At 40.4% G+C, this 16,419-nt stretch overlaps 1 protein-coding gene across 8 annotated transcripts in view; it reads left to right on the top strand.

Moving 5' to 3' along the window:
• Window positions 1-6,561: 6,561 nt before the first annotated feature.
• Btla (B and T lymphocyte associated) overlaps window positions 6,562-16,419 on the top strand; it is a 64,214-nt gene continuing 54,356 nt past the window's right edge. For 5 of the 8 annotated variants that reach the window (XM_038346642.1, XM_038346648.1, XM_038346649.1 and 2 more), the window contains exons 1-3: window positions 6,562-6,832; window positions 11,924-12,892; window positions 15,990-16,081. Coding sequence is in view for 1 of the 8 variants with exons in the window: in XM_038346650.1 (XP_038202578.1) it covers window positions 12,874-12,892 (19 nt within the window). In the remaining 7 variants the exon portion in view is untranslated. The remainder of the gene's footprint in view (window positions 6,833-11,923; window positions 12,893-15,989; window positions 16,082-16,419) is intronic. The other 3 variants (XM_038346644.1, XM_038346652.1, XM_038346650.1) reach the window with 1 other exon arrangement.

Genomic DNA, 16,419 nt, shown 5'->3' on the forward strand with positions numbered 1-16,419 from the left:
TAATTGTATGCCAAGAAACATGCGTTTCCTGACTTATTGACTTCACCCAGATCACTTTTTTGTTTGTTTGTTTTGTTTTTTTGAGACAGGGTTTCTCTGTGACTTTTGGAGCTTGTCCTGGAACTAGCTCTTGTAGACCAGCCTGGCCTTGAACTCACCTGCCTCTGCCTCTGCTGGGATTAAAGGATTAAAGGTGTGCACCACCACCACCTGGCCCTGGATCACTTTTTATTAAAGGATTTAGAAATTTTTTTCTTAACACAATTGCCAGTAGCACAGTGGGATCTGAAGGAATCTTTAGTTGTAGTGTGACAGTTTATATACCTGGTCATAGGAGTTTAAAAAGCAGATGTTTCTGGAACAGCATACTTTAAGTTGTAGACAGGAACCCAGACCTTTGGCTTCTTTGTTTCGTTTTGTGTTTTAACATTCCACTCAAACCTCTGCAATGTCTCTCAATTTCTGTTTGTCTCAGTTTGTGTGAAGTGGAGTGACTTACCTTGACTTCCATTTTGTTTTCATTATTCAAGAAAACTTTAAAAGCTTTTGTGAAAATTTTGTACACATATACAGTGCATTTTGATCTGACCACCCTCCAATACCACCCTTCAATTCCCCGCCCTTCTCCCAGGACCCATCCACCTGTCTTCATCCCAAATTCGTGTCTTCATTATTATCTTTTTTATTAATAACCCCAATTCCAATTAGTACTGACCATGGAGCCACCCTCTGAGGCACGAGCAACCTGTCAATAGCCATATACCCAGAGAAAAGTGACCCTTCTTCACCAGCCAGTAACCTTAGGCGCCCCTTCCTATCCTGGCTGGAGTTTTGACTGGCCTGATCTTGTGCTGGTCTTATGCAAGCAGTGATAGCTCTTGTCAAGACACCAGCCATGTCAAGTCTATATGACAGCATTTCACAACTCTGCTTAGCATCTTCCAACCCTTACATTCTTTTGTTTTTTTCTTTTTAAGATTTACTTATTGTGCATACAATATTCTTCTGGGATGTACATCTCAGATCCCAGAAGACGGCACCAGATCTCATTATAGATGGTTGTGAGCCACCATGCGTGTGCTGGGAATTGAACTCAGGACCTCTGGAAGTGGGCCAGTGCCCGTAACCTCTAAGCCATCTCTCCCACCCCCAGCTCTTACATTCTTTTGCTTACTCCTCCATGATGTTTCCCGAGCCTTGAATGGGGGAGATTGGTATAGATGACTCATCTACAACTGACCCACTCACAGTCTCTTATTCGATACATTTACTGCTGCCCAATGTAAAAAGTTTCTCTGACCAAGGTTGAGAGCAGAATAATTCTATGGGTGTAGACATAAATACTAAGAAGGACGCTTGACCACTTGACCATTTTGTGAAACACCACCAGAAATTGTCCTTCCCTACAACCTATGATCTCTCTCAGGTTTTTTTTTTAATGAGGGCATCATGTCAGACCTCAAATCCAATCAATCAGGTGTTTATCCCTCCAGTGCCACTGTAGCACTGTAGCATCAGTGGATGTAACCCTCCCAGCGGGTTAGTGCTGTAGCGGGTCTGCTGCTGCCTTTCCTACTGCTGTAACCTGTATGAGCTCCTGCCAGCAATATGAAAGCTACCTAGCAGAGAGAAGGTTTCCTGGTCAGTCTGGCATTAATTCCTCAATGTATGGACACCAAAGTGGGCTTTGTCTTCAGAAATAGGGTTTTAGTATTGAGTTATGGTGGGCAACTAGGAACAATGGCAGTAACAAGTTGTTTTGGGTGCCTCAAGTCCTCTGTCACCAAAAACTCGTAAGGGAGGTATCCCGTGCCTGGCACTTCAATTTCATTAAGCAACTCATGTCTTCTAAAAGCAGTATTGTCCACCCTTGCAGGGTACCTCTGCCCAAACTCCCTTCTTGTTTTTGTATTTTTTGAGCTTACTAACTAGTGTGTTTCTATAAGGCTTCTTTATACTTCCTTAATTTTGATAAACTCATCATCTACCATCTGATTTCTCTTAGCCCTCTGCTCCCATGCTCACTTAAACCTTTAACTCAGTATCCCTACTCCCATTCTCTTATGCTACCAGTGTTTTATCCCCTCTACTTTTTGAACTTGGTATGCAAGATCATAGGTTTCCAAATAGCTTTTTCATAGCACATTTGGCTAAGCCTTCCCTACCCCTTCATGTTTGGACCTTTCCACCCTCAGCATTCTCATTCTGCTTCCATGTTACCTGCATTGTTCCTTTCCTCAGTCTCCACTTCCAATGGTCTGTTGGTAATGACTTGGCTTTCACATGTACTCCAAGTTAAACATGAAGATAATGCAAAGATGGCATCCACATAGAACTGCAGCATCTGCCTTTCTGATCTGGTTGGCTTCAGTGTTTTTTTTTTCCAGTTTGACGACTTTGTTTACTCTGAAACTGTTAAGAGGATCAAACAACTTGTAGGCAGAGGTGTGGACTTAATAGGACTTCCATAATGTGGGATGTAAGGTCAACAACTGATAAGGGATCTCATGTACTTAGAAGGCTTCTACACAACAAAGGAAACCATCCTGGAGTGAAGACACAGCACACGGAATGGAAGAAAAGTTGTCTATACATCCAACAATTAGTGTCTATAGAATGTGCAAAACTAAAATAAACATGATGAAACAACCAAATTAAAAAGTGGGCTTTGTGGGGCTGGATAGCTTATTAAGGACCCAAGTTCGGTTCCCAGCACTCATATTTGGATGCTTACAGCCTTGTGTAACTTCAGCTCCAAGAGGATCTGACATCGTTTTCTGGTCTCTACGAGCACACATGTAAATGTGTACACATATACACACATGCACATAAAACCTTTTTCCCCCTTAAAAGTAAGTTCTCAAATACAAATAGCTTGAAAACAGTTAAAATGTTCAACATCTTTAAATTAAAATCACTTTACAATCCCATCTCACCATAGTCTGAATGGCTTGATCAGGAATGCAAGTGACAGCAAGTATTAGCATTGGTGTTGGAAAAGTGGCAACATATTGTTGGGAGCATAAAACTAGTGCAGCTACCTTGGAAATCAGCTTGTAGGTTTCTCAACAAAACTAAACAGAACTACCATGTGACCCAGCTGTACCACTCCAGGGTAAGGAAACCAGCAGATTTTACATCCTATAGAAGAGATACTTGCACATCTAGGTTTACTGTTGCTCTCTAACGATAGCTAGGAGGTAGAATCAATCTAGTTGTCCAGTTGATGAATGGATGAGAAGTGTACATATACACAATGGATGTTATCAACTGTAAAGAAAAAGGAAACCTAACCTTTAATGCCTTTTATTTTTTAAATAGTCATCCGTATCTTATTAAAAGGAAAAGTCCATAATGAAGATAATGACTTAATAGTTGTAATATGGTGCTTGTTATAATATAGAGCCAAGATTTAAAGGTGGTGAGTGCCATCTTCTCATACAGTCTGTAAGCCACTCTCCTTTTTTTTTTTTAACTTTTTAAGGTTTCTATAAAAACCAGGTTTCATTGTGACATTTTTCATTCATACATACTGCTCTAGCCTCTGCAAATTAAGTCTCTTAATTTTTTTAACTGGTTTTACTGGAGTATTATAGTTTTAATCCCTTTATATACCTTTATTGTAAATTGTGTATCATTAGATGTTATTGGCATGTTGTCTCCCAGTTAAGTCATCTCATGAGAAAGTAGATTACATATCTTCAATTCCTTCTCTTTGCTGTTTTGGGTAAGTAGCTAGTCATGTTTATCTCAGAGACCACTAGGTGGCAGTGTGTGTTTGTGTGTGTGTGTGTGTGTGTGTGTGTGTTTAACTTTTAGATTTTTTTGATTTTCATGATCTTGACACCTTCAGAGCTTAATGGTAGAAATTTTTTCAGTATCCTCAGTTTCAGACTGTTTTCGGGTGACTAGTCTGCCATTAGGGATTTTGGAGAATACAATAGTAGTATGCCTGCCCTTTGCATTATACCAGGTAGTACTTGGTGTCTGCCAGGTTCTTTTTGTTCTACTCTTTCTATTCTGCATCCTTAGAAGTGAGTCTGAACTTCTCTAACATATATATCAGAGGTTACGGGCTCACTGGGGAGAGGCTATGGTCTTCCCGTTGCACCTGGAGAAAGAAGTTTCAAAGAATGTGTTCTATGTTAAAAGTGCATCATATTTAGTAGGCTTTGGGGGAAGATACTTTGAGTTACCACAAATACTCAGTTTCTAGTTACAGATTTGTCCATTAATTCAGCATTCTTCCATGGCTCTTCCTTTAAACAGGTATTACTGTAGGGGTTTAGTGGTATGTTCATTTTTTTTTTTTTTTTTTTTGGCCTCTACCATATTGCCTGACTTACTGTAATAAATCTTGGAATTGAGTAGTGTGAGACTTCTAATTTTTTATTCTAATCAGTTGTTTTTGTCAATTCTAGATCCTCTCCTTCACATGTCAATTTAGTATAAACCTGTATATACAATGGACTTGCTGAGGTTTGATAGAAAGTACATTGAGTCAGTAGGTCAAGATTTCATATCATAACAAAACATCTCTTCAAATCTGTAAGTTTAGCATTTTGCATTTTGATTTTTTATCCTGCATTTATATACATATATATGTATATATGTATGTATATATATATGTATGTATATATATGTATATATATATATATATATGAGGATTTGGATATAATTGTATCTTTTTTTCATTTCTAATTCCAATATTTTATTCCTTATATGTGGGAATATAATTTACTGTGATACACTTCTGAGTGTGTATTCTTGTTGGAACTGTACTAAATTACAGTGATTTTTAGATGGACAGAGATATATATGGCTCTGCAGTTAAGACTGCTTGTTGCTTTTGCAGAGAACCCGAGTTTGGTTCCTAGTACGACCACTAGGTGGCTCACAACTGCTGTAACTCCAGTTCCAAAGGACCCATTGTCCTCTTCTGACCTTCAGAGCAGGTGCACTTGCATGAATTCCCCCCGACACACAGGATTAAAAATAAAAAGCCTTTTAAGATATTCTACTGATTTGTTTGTCCTTTCAAATCCTCCTTCATAGAAAATTGTCACACACAAATAGTGTTACTTTTTTCTAATCTTTCCCTTTTCTGGTACTGGACTGTCTAGGAATTGTCAAGTAGGAGTGACAGAGAACATACTTGCCTTTGTGCTCTTTGAGAAAGATTAGGCTCCCAATTCTGTAGCATCAGCTGTAGGTCTGTATAAATGCCCTCAGACTGAGAGTTCCTGTGAAAATTGCAGTTTTCCCCTTTTGTTTACTGACATGATCTTTTTAAAAACTTAGTACATTACTTTGATTATTGAAACAACTTTGCATTTTTTGGATGAATTGCATATCTATCTAATCTACAATATATATTACTTGAGTTCAGCTTCCTATTGTGTTGAATTTTGCATCTGTGCTCACTGGGCATACTGGTAGATGAGAATGGTCTTGAAATCCCAAACCTGCCTCTGCCTCCAGAGTTTGGTGATTACAGTTTATGCAGTACCAGGAATTAAATTCAGGGCTTCATACATTCTAGGACAATTCTTTCTTGGGTGAATTTGGTGACGTTTTTAAAAATGAATTTGGCCATAATGGAGGTATCCTAATGGATTTCTACATATTATGCATGGCTACCATCCTACCCCTAACCCCAGTTATATACAACAATAGACACTTCTGAAAGGTGTTTTCTGTTGAGTTCCAGGTATACTTTATAAAAAGAGAACCTGGAAAATAATGTGGACTCACCAAATTATATTCAGATAAGTTTTTTCAACCCATTGTCCACCGTGTCTTCACCAGTTTGTCATCTGGTCTACCTGACATACATAGAGGGAGTGTGAATCAGTAATTGTTAAACTAATTAATCTTTATGAATAAAAAATCTGGAGTCAGATATCGGGGTAAGAACCTGAAAGATCAGAGAAATAGAGCAGCTACCATTCGTCTCCTACCTCTATCACTTATCCCTTGAAAAGGGCCGAGATTCTCTCTGCTCCACCTTACTGCTTCCTGTCTCCTCTCTGTCTACAGTCTTCCAAGCCTCTGGTTAATTTAGGTCAGCTAGTGTTTAGCCACACCGTCTGACTCCAAGCAAGCTTTGTCAGAACGCCAAATATCACACAACAGAGTCAGTTCTCTTTGACGAGGCCAAACTTTGTACCAGCTGATTACATTTGTGTTTCCAGATCTCCTATATGTTTGCATAAAGTATTAAATATGGTTTTAGTCCTGTTCTTTACTTTAAAGATGAAATTAGCACTTTCCAGCTTTCTACATTCTAAGACAGAGTCTCTATTTTATTTTTAAAAGCTCCAGTTTCAATCCCACAATAGGTTACTCAGTTAAGACAAATGGGGAGAGATATTCTGCTCTCTGCACATAAGTAATTTAAGCTGGTAGGATAACTCAGGTGATGTGCACTGTACTAGCACGTGCATGTAACATTTTGGTATGTCCCACTTTAGGGCATGCATCCTAAAGAAAAGGAAGAAGAGCATCATAAGGGACTTCTAGGAGTACTGGTTCTATTTGTGGTGAAGAGAGTTCAAAGAAATTTAGTCATTAATCATGGGCAGATTTACAAGGTACCACACAGCAATTGAATATAGGAAATTTTGACTAGTTCTTTAATATCAATCTGAATAAAGTCAGTTATTGTCATTCTGATTTCACTTTTATTTTCTTATTTGGCATTTCAGAGATAGTGTGTATAGCTTAAAATTTCTGATTTTACAACTTCCACAGCTGGATGAATGAACAGTAAGACCCCATGTTTCTACAAATTCTTTCCATCACTACTAAACACCCAGTTGCTGAGCCAAAGGTAGGCATCCTCTTAATACCCCTTCCCCTTCTCTACCTAACTTATAGTCCTCTGCCACAAGTCTTTCCTCCTTGGAAAAATCCTACTGCTTGGAATGCTGTATGATGGCGTCAATCCAGGAGATTCATGGCTCACACATTGAGAACCATTTGTCCAGCAGAGGGCAGGAGAACAGCACAAAATTGGAGCATGTAGGCATTTGTATTGACTCTCAATCCCATGCCTCTATTGTCCTTCACATTTAGCACAGAAGGCTTGAATGTCCCTTTGTAAAATGAGGGGAATTGACTAAATCAATTATTTTTCACTGATGGTATTTTTAAAGTCCTGTTTCCAAGAACGCTTGATATTTGAGAAATACATTGGGGATGCTAGGAGTTGGGGGCTCCAGCTCTCTCCCTACCACCATCTACCAAGATGAGTGTGTTATTGCTTGGTATGTTGGAATTTCTCATAGCATTTTGGGGGAGGGGATAGTTTTATACTTCAAGAAATAGATGCCCCTGTTCTCTCCAACATGCTTTCTTGGGCTGTGTTTCCTTCTTTGATGCTGCGGGTTGAACCTAGAGCCTTGTACATGTTAAGCAAATGCTTTACTGCGGAACTAAATATCCAGTCCTTTTAAGCCTGCTGTTTTTGTAAATCAGGGTCTCACTGGGTTCATTCTGGTTTTGAACCCCCTCTGTAGTTTAGGCATGCCTTGTAACTATGATCCTTCTGAGCCTTTCAAGTAATTGGGATTATAAGGAAGGTACTGTAGGACCCAGCCATGACTCAATAAAGGCCAGAGTCTCAGTAGTTTACCCTGCTTCCAAGACCACAAACTGAGACTACCCAGGCTCCACCCAGGAACAAACCATCCCCCAAGGGAAATTCCTAACATTCCAACCATTGTAGATAGGATCACCTGCCGGCACACACCCATTGATTTTTACCAGGACACTCCTAGGCAAAAGTCAGTTAATCCGGGGTCCTGAACTTTAGAAATCCCTCACCCCCACGTTTGCTACTATAAGTCCGTGGCTCTCTGACCACTCCAATACATTGGATACACAGAGAGACCGAGTTTGCAAACTTGTGTAAGAATAAAAGCTCTTTGCTTTTACATACAGGACTTGGTTGGTTTTGGGGGACTCTGTGATCTGGGCATAACAGGTACCACCATCTTTGTGTTTTCATTGACCTGACCACAACTGTTACAGGGAGCAATGGGTAAATATCACGCTATCAGGATGGCTCATCTTGTTTCTCTTGGACACTGGAGTGACATACTGAGTGACGGTACTGAGGGAATTCTGGGGGCCTACCTCTCCTTCTGGTTTCCCTATTGTCGAGGTAGGGGGACAGCCTTATCTATCTCAGCAGACCCCACCACTTAACTGTGTTTTTAGGGGTTTTTATATCATTCATTTTTTTAATCATGCCAACCTGCCTAGGTACCTCTTATGGGAAGAGGGTTTTTTTTTTTTTTTTTTCAAAAATAGGTGCTTCCATTTCATTTGCTCCTACCATTCACCTTACTCCGGACTCTCCAGCAGCTCCCCTCCTTCTTTTAGCCTCCCAACCTCCCAGCCCCAATGTATCTTTTCCTCTACCAGCCTCTCAGGTAAACCCCCAAGTCTGGGACACAAAAAAATGTCTCTGTTGCTAAACACCATTCCCCTATTGTTATCCAATTACAAGATCCTTCTAAGTATATTACCTAAGCTTAGCACCCCCCCTCTCTAGAGCCTAATGTCTCTGACCTTCTAAGAAAAAAGCTACTCTGCCCCACTTCTCCCTATAACTCCCCCTATATTTGCTGTTAAAAAAAAAAAAAAAACCCTAATGAAACCTATCACCTGGTTCAAGACCTCCAGCTCATTAACTCTGCAGTGGTCCCTTTTCATCCTGTAGTGCCTAACCTTTACACACTTCTTTCCACTATTCCTCCCAGGAACCTCCCTCTTCTCAGTTCAAGATCTCAAGGATGCTTTTTTCTCTATTCATTTCAGCTCTCAATATCAAAATATCTTTGCTTTCACCTGGACTGACCCTAATGCTCACCTCTTCACACAGCTCACCTGAACTGTCCTTTCCCCAGGGATTCCAGGACAGCCCACACCTATTTGGTCAGGCTTTAGCTTCTGATCTATTCTCACTGTCTCTCATTAAACTTAAATTAATACAGTATGTAGATATTTTACTTTGCAGCCCATCATTGGAGATCAGCAAAACTGATACCTCCGCTCTTTTAAATTTCCTATCCAAAAAGGGCTATAGAATCTCACCTGCTAAGGCCCAACTGTTCACCTCTCAGGTCATTTACTTGGGATTAACTATTAGCCCAACCCCAAAAGCTATTACCCTAGACAGAAAAAAAGCTAATTCAGTCCCTTGCAGTTCCTTCTACAAAAGAAGAGGTGTTATTGTTCCTAGGAATATTTGGCTTCCTGCATTTCTGATCCCCTCTTTTTTTCTCCTTGCCCACCCCTTATATGAGGCAACCCTTGGCTCTCTGCATGAGCTCCTTCTCCGTCCCATTACTAAACCCTTCCAGAGACTCCAACAAGCCCCCAACCAGACACCCAGCTCTTTATCTCCCAGATTTAACTCATTCTTTCTCCCTCTGTGTAACAGAGAAGGAGGGATATGCCCTTGGGTTCTAGGACATAACCTGGTACCTTCCTTTGTAACTGTAGCTTACCTGTCAAAGAAGCTAGACCTCACCACTCAGGGCTAGGCACCCTGCATACGTGCATTAGTGGCCACTGAGCTTCTGATTCGTGAGTCAAAGAAACTAACTTTTGAGTCACCTGCCACTGTCTTCTCCCACCACAATCTGTCCCATCTCGTACAAACCTCTTGAGTTCTTTCCCTCCAGGTGGCACTAGTAGAAGATGCCACACTTACTTTCCAATGCTGCCCACCCCTTAATATCTCAAATCTCCTATCTCAACCTAACATTAATTATTCCCCATCTCATTCCTGAATAGAGACCTTGGAGGATCTACTGCCTTACCCCTCACATATACAGGAGGGCAAACTGTCCCAGGCCACTTATATCTGGTATATAAGTGAAGGGACCCATATAGCAGGCTATGCCATAGTGTAAGATACTGGGGTAGTGGAGGCACAGGCACTCCCTGACCATACCACTAATCAGCAGGCTGAGCTAATAGCCCTTACCAGTGCCTTCCAGTTAGTAAAGGGACAATCTTTAAAAGTTTACAAAAACTCCAAATATGCCTTTCTTATCTTCCTGTCCCACACAGCTATCTAGAGGGAGTGTGGGCTTCTTACAACAAAAGGAAGATCCATAACTAACTCAGGTTACATTATGGACCCATTAAAAGCCTCCCATCTTCCCAAAGCTATAGGAATTATTCACTGTTGATCTCATCAGCTTCAAGGGAAATAACTGGGCTGAACAAGCAGCTAGAACAGCAGCATTCCAGAGCCCAAACCTACCTCAGTCATGTCAAGGGGTTCATACAGCACAGCCCACATTCTCACAGACACCCCCTGATACCCGGCAAATTCTGTCCTACCTACATCAGCTCTTTTATCCTAATAGCAAAGCTCAGTTTTATTTTGTCAAGGCTCACCTCCAACCCACCTCTGAGTTCTTAAAAGCTATCACTGCCTCTTGTAAAATCTGTCAAAAGTCAGATCCCAAGACCAAATAGCGTAGCTTCCGCTTTCCCACCCACCAGGCCAGGGGTTCCCCTCCCTGGCAGCTTGATTTTACTCATATGCCCACGGTCAGAGAGTGAAATCTCCTGGTTTTGGTGGATACCATATCTGGATGGATTGAAGTGTTTCCACCACTAACAAGAGGGCCTAAAGAGTTTTCGATGTTCTTCTCGGAAATTATCCTGCAGTTTGGAATCCCAGCCTCTCTTTAGTCAGATAATGGCCCAGAGTTTACTTCCCAGATTTCTTAAACTTTGTCTAAGGCTCTTAACATTCCCTGGCATTTTCATATCCCATACCACCCTCAGTCTTCAGGGAAGGTAGAGCGAACTGACCATTCCTTTAAAAATGTTCTTGTTAAGATGTCATAGGAGCTTCATCTTGGCTGGGTAAAACTTTTGCCTCTGGCCCTTCTTTGGCTTAGGGCTCTCCCCAAAAGCCCCCTTTTCATCTCACTCTTTGAACTCATGTATGGTTGGCCGATTTTAACCCCCTCCCCCTCCCCCGGCCTCTCACCTAAAACCTCTCCCCTTCCTGATCACCTTCTTATTCTGCTGTTATCCCATCTTCACTCCCTATTATAGGATTTTACCGACTACTGACTACTCATTACCTCAGCCATGTGCTAATTCATGCCCACTGCCAATTAAAATAGGAGATCAGGTGCTATTCTCTCCCCAGACCAATGCCCCTCACCCCTTTCCCCTAAATGGCAGGGCCCCTTTAAAGTAATTCTTGTAACTCCCACAGCTGTCAAGCTTGAGGGATTTCCTCATTGGATTCACCTGTCCCACCTTAAACGTTTTACCCTTTCAGCTCAAGATACTCCCTCGTATATGGTAATTCAAACAGGGGCCTGCTCCCTTAAGTTCCAGAGGGCACCAAGATCAGCCACTCTTGAGTTCCAGTAAAATAAAAGTCTCATCACCGTACACAACTCTCCTGTGCCAAAACTTCCATATACTCTCCCCTTTTCTCTTTCTCCTATCTGCTTTACCAGCTTCTGTATATCTCCAATGTCTTGCTTAAATTTCCAGTTAACCACTCAGCTGTTATTACAGGGACCATCATTAAACATAGAGCAAGAGGTACAAGGACAGTCAAAGGCCCAGGTGGTAAGAAACATAATGAGTTTGGGGACAGTTATAGCCCCAAACTCCAAAAACTCACAAAACAGACTTTAACATAGCAGGTTTTTCACTGCAGCGGTGTCTCCTGGATGTTAAGGTAAAACCATGATGCTAAAAAGAACAAGTGCCTTAAGATTTGCTTCAGGTAAAACATTAAGAGGTTTAATAATTCCCTTTTCCAATAATTCCCCCTTCTTTTCCAACCCCCTCCCCACTGTCTTCCATTTCAACACTATATTATTGTAATCATAAGCTTTTAACATGTCTAAAATTTATTTCTTTACAGACATTTTTTCCCATAAGCTCCAGGGAGCCAATTGGACCTACCTAAACAGACCAGATTCGCCCAGAATAAGTATAATTGATTCTTCCCTATCATTCCTGGTCTTGGGAACCCTTGGGAAATTACCTCCTCACCCCCCCCCAAAAAAACCCCTCTATCTTTCATCTTGGGACTCTCCTCCCTTAATCACTGGGATCTAAATTTTTTCCGGATATAATTTTCTGCCTTTCTAGCATCTTGTGAGGTCCAATCTGCCAGTCAGCCAGTTCCCCAGAGCCTGAAAAAAACTCAAAAGTAATCAGCCACCCCAGGATGTGGTCAAGCATCTCAACGCTCCGTTGCCCACAAAATCAGCAGGAAGCAGTCACGAGAGATGACGCCCATTCCCACTCATTAAAGACCCCCAAATCCCTAAATTTTTATATAAAAGGGTGGAATATAATTACTTCAGCTATATAAGGCTGATAGTTCCAGATTCTAGGGGTTATGCAGGTTCAGACGCCCTCAGGCAGAAGTGCCTAATGACCTCTTGGGATGTTAAAGGGCCCCATGTGATCCACGCATGACTCAGTTAAGCTCTTACATATATGCATGAGCCCTGTCATCTGCGTATGATATAGCCATGTCAACCCCCTGTGCGTATGTGCTAGGTATCTTTTACAAGGTGGACGTGCCATCTTCCTCCCTCTCTCTGCACACTGACTTCCCAGGCCTGTGCATGCGCCCTCTAATAAACTCTTCAAGTGGGTTTGTTGCCTGTTCTGTGTTCCTTCTCACTTGCACCAGGTAATTTCACCCCCCTTATTCTCTATAACAAATCATCTAAAACTGGATACTGTATCAAGAAAGTAACCTTGCATAGCTTACCATTCTTGAAGTTGAAGAGGGTGGCATCTACAGTTGCTGAACTCTAGTGTGGACCCAGTGGTAGATGGTACCAGTGGCAAGAGCACATGCAGAAGAGATTGCATGGTAAGAAAGTAAACACTAGATTCATGCTTTAGAAACAACCTAGTCTCATAGGAACCAAATGACACTGACCAGACTAGACTCAATTTCACAAAACAATTTAATCCATTCCGGAAGGTACAGCCCTATGACCTATTTACCCTTCACTTCTTAATGACTTCCCCTATTTACTGCATGCTGGGGACCAAGCTTTAGTACATGGACCTTTGGATAGCACACACAAACAATTTTCAAGGTGTGGCAATAACAACTGTAACAACTGTGAGATGGTAATATTGTGGTTTGGGTTTGATTTAGTTGATGGTTGGTGATGGTAAGTGTTTTTTTTTATTTGCTTATTAGTTGCTTGGCTTTTAATTGTCCCCCCCACCCTATTTTTTACTGCCAAGATTTTCTTCAAAGTAATCAAAATACTTAATATTTTATTTATTGCTTGAAAATTTCATACAAATATACAATGTATTTTGATCATATTAGCCTCCTATCACTACCTCAATTTATCCTTGATCTACCCCCTCTCAAGTTCATGTCCTATATTTTATAACTTACTGAATCCAATTTATATTGTTCATATATCCATGACAATTGGGCTATTTACTGGAGCATGGTCAGCCTACCAAAGGCTGTACACTTAAAGAAAATCGACTCTTCTTTCACCCAGAAGTGATCAGCTGTCAATAGCTCCTTGATATTCAGGTGTGGTGGCTCCTGACCCCTTCCCCACTCCATGTTGGAATGCTGACTGGTTTGATCTTGTTCAGTTCTTGTGTAGACAGTCACTGCTGCTGCGATTTCATTCATAGTGTAGTCTTGCTATTTCCAGAAGACACAATTTAACCCTGGTCTTCCAATCTTCCTGTGCCATCTTCCATGATGGTCCCTAGTCTCGGGGAAGAGGAAGAGGTGTAATGTGAGTGTTCCACTTAGGGGTGAGCACTTTGTAGACACTCTATAGACCATTTTGTACACTTTGACCTGCTGTGAATTTCGGCATCAATCACTGCTCACTGCACAGAGAAACTTTTCTGATGAGCTTTGAGAACTGAACTAATCTATGGGTTTAGAGATGTGAATTCAGAGGGCAGTTTGATACTAGGTCGATTTAACAAAATAATAGTAGTAGTTTTATCCCTGGGGCCTATGTGCTCTCTAGTCATGGGTTCTTGTCTAGATTTACAATACCAGCCATGTATTTCCTGTGGAGAAGGTCTTACAAATCTCTTTCCATATTTAAATTGGATCTTTTTTTTTTCTACTGAACTGTAGACATTTTGTGATGGTTTGAAAGAAAATGGCCCCCAAAGAGAGTGGCACTATTTGGAGGTATGGCTTTGTTGGAGAGGAAATGGCCTTGTTGGGGGGAATTATGTTACTGTGAGAGTAGGCTTTGAGGTTCTATATATGCTCAAGTCATGCCCATTGTGGCAGACCACTTCCTGTTGCCTGCAAGTCAAGATGTAGGACACTTGGCTACTTCTCCAGCACCATGTCTGCTTGCAGGTCACCATGTTGCACCATGATGACAATGGACTAAACCTCTGAACTTTAAGTGAGCCACCACAATTGAATGTTTCCTTTATAAGAGTTACATGATATGGTGTCTCTTCACAGCAATTGAAACCCTAACTAAGACACATTCCTTAACTATTTGAAATCAGCTAGTTGTTTTGAAAATATTTTCTCCCATAATGCCTTCCAGTCTTGATTGTTCTATTGATAGTTTAAATTTTTCTAATTACTCATCTACCTCAAGATCAAACACTTATAGGCCAAAGTAGTCAATTACCCTCCAACTGAAAAACACTAAAAAGGACTTATACAAGAATATTCACAGTATCTCTCTTTTTAAAAGATGACAACTGGAAATAGTCCAGGTAGCCTTATGGAAAAACTGATAAACTATGGTATTTAGCATATATCACATTCCTACTGAGAACACTTAAGAGATGCTGTTGCTGCAAAACCTCACCAACATCTGGCAGTAATCATCTTCCATGTTAAACATTCTCTAAGCTTATAATAGTAACTTATGCTTTCTAATATGCATTTCCAAAACTTATTATAATAAGAATAATTTTCATACATTTACTGACCCCTTATAGATTTCTTTAAAATAAAGTCTATGTAAGTAGAAATTTTAATAAATTGTTTAGTTGTAGTTTTTATATATTCTACATACTGGACTTTTAGCTTATGTATGCTTTGTATATATTTTCTTCTATTTAGTGGGCTGACTGTTCTTTTTCCTTTTTCTTTTCTTTGTTGTTTTTGAGGTTTTTATTTTTTGTTTTCGCTTACTTGTTTTTCAGACAGGGTCTCACAAGGTAACTCTGATTATCCTGGTGCTTCCTAAGTAGATCAGCTTGGTCTAAAACTCAAAGAGATCATTCTGCCTCTGTCTTGTGAGTGTTAGAAATAAAGGCATATACCACCACGCTTGCCTTCATTTTCTTAAACATAGTTTTTGAAGAATAAACATTTTAGTTTAATTTTTATGAGGCTGGTTTTCTAATATATATATTAGATACATACATACGTGTGTGTGTGTGTGTGTGTGTGTGTGTGTGTGTGTGTGGTGCTTCTGTATTCTGTCTCAGAAATCATTCTGCACTCAAATTGTTAGTAAAAATTTTGGAGTGTCTCACTGGAGTCACCCCTGTTACTGAGTAAATTGGCATCCTCTATTGAGGTTCTTAGTTTTGTAAATAAAAGAATGTAAAAATGGATTCAACAGGAAGCTTGAGAAACATTATTAGAGTTTTAAAAATAAATGGAAGGAAGCAAGCTGCAAAATCTTGGCTGCCCAGAGGAGGGAAATGAAAAAGAAGGAAAGGGGGTTCTAATTGAGTTACTGGTAAGGAGGGAACCGTTAGAGAATGATTGAAGTCCAACGTATTAGGGAAAAGATGCTTAGGCTCTGGCCAGCATCTTACAAACATGAAGGACAGGAAAATGGAAAATTAACACGTTTCAGAGTTAGGACTCAGAGACCAACAGATCCTCATATCAGTTCTCCAGGCTCTGTGAGGGGAAGAATGCTGGGAAGGAAACGTACATTATCTCATTACAGGGATAATTATTCCTCCTACCTCTTTAACAGAGCTTCAAACAGACCTTCGCAAGACCAGTTGATTGATCTGGCCACTGGGTTAATCTTTAAGGAAGAAAAAGATGATGTGTCTCCACCCAGAGGTAGATTCCACTCTTTATAGAAACAAAATCATGAATGTATTTATTACATTTATATGCAGTTTTTTGGATATTTTGGGTCCTTTGAAATTCATATAAAATTTTAAATAAGGACTGGAGAGATGGTTCAGTGGTTAAGAGCACATACTTCTCTTGTAGAAGACCAGAGTTTAGTTCCCAGTGCTCATGCTGGATGACTCACAATCATCTGTAATACCATTTCCAGGTATGTGACACCCTCATCTGATCTCCAAGAATACCTGCGACCATGTGCATATACCCACACAGAGACATATACATGAACATGTAATTTAGAATAAAATACTTTTAGAATATTTAGA

The sequence above is a fragment of the Arvicola amphibius genome, chromosome 10 (assembly GCF_903992535.2).
Source record: "Arvicola amphibius chromosome 10, mArvAmp1.2, whole genome shotgun sequence".
NCBI classification, from domain to species: domain Eukaryota; kingdom Metazoa; phylum Chordata; class Mammalia; order Rodentia; family Cricetidae; genus Arvicola; species Arvicola amphibius.